This window comes from Augochlora pura, chromosome 6 (assembly GCF_028453695.1).
Source record: "Augochlora pura isolate Apur16 chromosome 6, APUR_v2.2.1, whole genome shotgun sequence".
In the NCBI taxonomy this organism is placed as follows: Eukaryota; Metazoa; Arthropoda; class Insecta; order Hymenoptera; family Halictidae; genus Augochlora; species Augochlora pura.
The window spans coordinates 15065097-15069054 of NC_135777.1; the positions used below are offsets into that span (position 1 = coordinate 15065097).

The 3958-nt window shown below is 47.2% G+C and overlaps 1 protein-coding gene across 1 annotated transcript; it reads left to right on the forward strand.

Annotated features, from left to right (window-relative positions):
* LOC144470736 (cilia- and flagella-associated protein 53) lies at nt 1–2082 on the forward strand. The gene is made up of 2 exons (XM_078182227.1): nt 1–274; nt 743–2082. Exons 1-2 carry the CDS (start codon nt 1–3, stop codon nt 2080–2082), a joined length of 1614 nt encoding a protein of 537 aa, XP_078038353.1.
* The last annotated feature ends 1876 nt before the right edge of the window (nt 2083–3958 follow it).

The window sequence follows — 3958 nt, forward strand, 5'->3', positions numbered from 1 at the left end:
ATGAGCACGATGCCGTTGAACAAGGTGCGCTGCGGCCCCATAATCCCGAGGAAGTATCCTCAGGTGGTGGTCGGTAACTCGAAAGGCGAGCTGGGCTACCGAATACGCGAACGGGAGAAGTGCTGCATCGTTCCGTACGAGGACAGGTCCTTGATCGAGCTGCACGAACAGCAGAAGATGAGGGAGTACGAGAACCTGATGAAAACCATGGACTTCGAGCAGGAGACCGACAGGAAAATCGGCAGGAAGAAACTTTGGAACCACGTCCAGCAAGGTAGAAAAGTTACAGCTGTTGGAACAGTGAATTTGTAGTTGAACGCTTCTTAATAAATTTCTTAGTAGCAATAGGGAACCGCGCGAAGTCGGTGAGGATTTTGTTAGAACTTTTGATCAGAGGAGTTTCGAACTAAAGATTAATAGACCGTCGGTAAGTAGAATGTTAAGTTAGCTGTGGGGTTCTGATAGAATTTTTTATCGGGAGGTTCTCTAATTAAAAGTTAATGGTCTGCTATGCAGGATAAAGTGCTAAAGTAGTTAGGCTGTTGTTAGAATTTTCATCCGAAGGTTCTCTAATTAAAGGCCTTCCGTGTAGATAAAGCGTTAAATTAGTTTTCATTTCGATAGGATATTTCGTCGAAAGGTTCTCCTAAAGTGGCTACAGCTGCAACAAGTGTCTTGCTCGCCAATTAATGGTCTCCCGATGTTCTCGATAAATTTACTGACACCGCGATGGCTTCTTCAGGGTTGGCAGCCTACCAGGACTCTGTCAACGCCCGCAGACAAAAGCTCCGGGAGGTTCTTCTACGAGAGCAGATGAGTCTGACCCGCGAGGTAGTTGACCAGGCTCAGCACGGCGACGACGCCAGGATGGAGAATATGCGCCTGAAAACGGACGAACTGAAGAAGCAGCGGGAGGAGCAGCGTCTAGCACTGGTAGCTGCGAAAAGGATGCAGCAGTACCTGGCGCAATGTCCCGTACTTCGGGAGAATATAATGAAGAAGACCACGGTGGAAGTGAAGGAGTGCAACCTGGTGCAAATGGCGGAGAACGAAGCGAGGAGGAAAGAGCGCGAGGAGCACGAGAGGCTGTGGCATAACCTGATGCTGAAAGAGGTTGACGCGAAGGGGGAAAGAGAGATAGAAGAGGCTAAGAAGCGCTGCTTGGTTGATCGAGAGGTGATGTCGACCCTGCAGAAACAGATCGCAGGGAAACAAGCCTTGGAAGAGCAGCTGAAGCAAGTTCGCCAGGAGGATAAGGAGTACGTGGCTTGTCTGAAAGAGCAAATGCGCCGCGACAAGTTAGCGAGACTGGAGTCCGAGCATAGAAAGAGGCAAGCCCTGAAGGAAGACCTCCACCAACAGGTGATGGACGCGAAGAGACGTCTGGCGGAAAAGGCTCGCCAGGAAGCTGAGATGGACCGCCTGAGAGACAGTTTGGCTGCTGCTGAGATAGCCAGGGAGCAAAGCAAGATTAAAGAATCGAGTGCAATACTGCGCAGAGAACTGTTAGCCTACATACAGTACCTGGAGGACCTCAGGAAAGAAGAAGCTATGAGGAACATAGAAGTGGACCGTGTCATCGCAGAATCGACGGAGAAAGCCGACGCCAGACGCAACCTAGCTGTGCAGCAGTTCAAGGAAGCCAGGACTAGAGGTCTTCGGGAGGTGATCCAAGGTCTCGATGAACAAATAAAGCAGAACCGTCGAAAGGGAATGGAAGAGGAAGAGAAGCGCAGGCTAGAGCAGGAAGCGCTACAGAAGGAGCTTGCAACAGAAGCTAAGCTGGCTGCTCAAGCAAAGGAAATGGCCAAGAACAGGAAACTGAGGTACAAAAAAGACCTGGAGGAACAACGCGAACTCGCGGAGGCTGCCAAGCGCAAGGAAACGGAGGATACGCGCAGATGGTACGAGCAGGAGATGCAACGCCAGCAAGAGGACCTGAATCTCACCGAAGAGCTTCTGATGGCCTCCGATGTGATCACGCCGCATCCTTTCAAAGTTCTGCTGAAGGAATGCGCCGCCAGATACGCTGCCGAGAAGAAGGGCCACTGCTATTGTCCCCCTCCTCTGTCTACCGAATGATTTAATAAAAATTGAACTACGGTAGAGCTAAACAAGGTACAATAAATTTTTATAAATTGTTCTACAGATTTTAATATCTTTCTACGCCCACAGTTCCATTGTGCACATATTAAACAGAACTTTTTAAAGAATTCCACAACTTTTCCGATCACTGTATTTATTAATTGCCTTCGAAAATCTGTTGCAGCGAACATTTAAATTTCGTAGCTGGTTTAGATCGACTCTGATTTAAATTTTTCTATGAATGCGCCATGGCATCTAGGACCCATGCGGCGATCTATAGCGCAGATCGTACTACGAGCTCCATCCGTGGCACGCGGCCAAAGCCACGAGTGCGTCTACCATCGGTAAGTCAGGTCCCTGTTTCATTATCGATCCTCGGCGTTATATTTTTCGCGCGACGGTGCAACTTTAGCGAAAGCTCGAGGCACGGGTTGTTCCCAAAAGGATCTCGAGCACCCTCGAAACGAGTGCATCGTCCGGATTGTGTATTTAATGTAGGGGTTTCAATGATTCACAGTTCGCCTCGTAATGCAATTTGCGATGCGTTTCAGAAACGAGCGCCCGAGCCCGATAAACGGCTCGTGTTTACCGTTCACGGATCGTCGCTCGTCACGCGACAAAAATATAGAAATCGTCGAGTAGACGAGAATAATTCCGGCCACGAATCGCGCGGATAATGACGGCGAGCCGGGTCCACGCCTCGAATCGGAATAATTACGGAGCTGCCGCCGCGGAGCGTTATTTTCCGTTCTTCTTTTTATTAGATGATTTATACTTCGCTTAAAAACGCGTCTCGGTCTGCCGCCCGCGGCTCGATAATTCCTCCTTTCTCACCCCCTCCGAGCCCCCTCGCCCCACCCGGCACACCACCCTCTCGCGTGTATTTACAGCGCGACGTTAAACTCTCGAGTCTCTTGCAGCACCTCCGGGCAATTGCTTTGAAATTCACGGCGAACCAGTCCGAAGTGCAAATTGACACTCCACTTGGATTGAATAGCATAACTTGCTCCGGTACTGAGTAGAAACCGTAAATTACCTCCGGCCCGTTCGATTATTGGAAAACACCCGGCTCCGTTACGCGGCACGAAATTAACGAGCAACCGTGCAAAAATTAATTGGGAATTAATCGTCCGCCTACCAAGGACAGCGTTAATGGCTCGGCAATTGGACAAGCCCCGTCGCGCCTCGCGGTCTGTTTAACTAATAAAAACTTCCGGATCGAATCCTGGTTCTTAACATCGCAAGCATTAAACTGTTTGCATAACACGTGCCAATATGGCCGTAAGTCAAACAAAGGGCATAGCCGATTAAGATGGTCAAAACTGCCCTTAGAGGGTTTTCAATGAGTCATACACCGTTCGATAGCTGACCAATAAAAACTCATCTGTGTAAAATTTTAACCCTGTAGATTGTCCGTGAGGGTAGTTACAGGATAAATTAGATTTCGCGGTTTACCGGCATTTTTTCCACCTTTACCGGCTTTCTAAAATTTAAAAAAAAATATGGTTTATTCTGGACATTAAGTCGCATGTTATAGAACGTTTTCAGATTTTTCAGTTGCAAGCTGTGATTATCAAAAATGAAAAACCCCCAAAAAATCGGAAAATTCAAGATTTCTCACTTTTATATTATATTCAAAACTTTTATATTAATTCCCTGACAAAGTACTATCACGGCTCGTGTACTCAATTTTTCTCAGATTTTTTGCCAACCTGCAACATTGTCAAAATAAATGAAAAATAAAATTTGATTCCTACTTAAAGAAACGGATTCACATTAATACCTAGCAGCTTATTATTAGAAATCTCCATCACGAGTAAGACTCGTTAAAGTACGGTAAGGGGTTAAATATGAATATAGCTTATCTATTTCT

Coding starts and splice junctions, on each gene's coding strand:
- LOC144470736 (XM_078182227.1), top strand. CDS start 1: ATGAGCACGATGCCGTTGAACAAGGTGCGCTGCGGCCCCATAATCCCG. Junction 275..742: donor TTGGAACCACGTCCAGCAAG/GTAGAAAAGTTA, acceptor TGGCTTCTTCAG/GGTTGGCAGCCTACCAGGAC.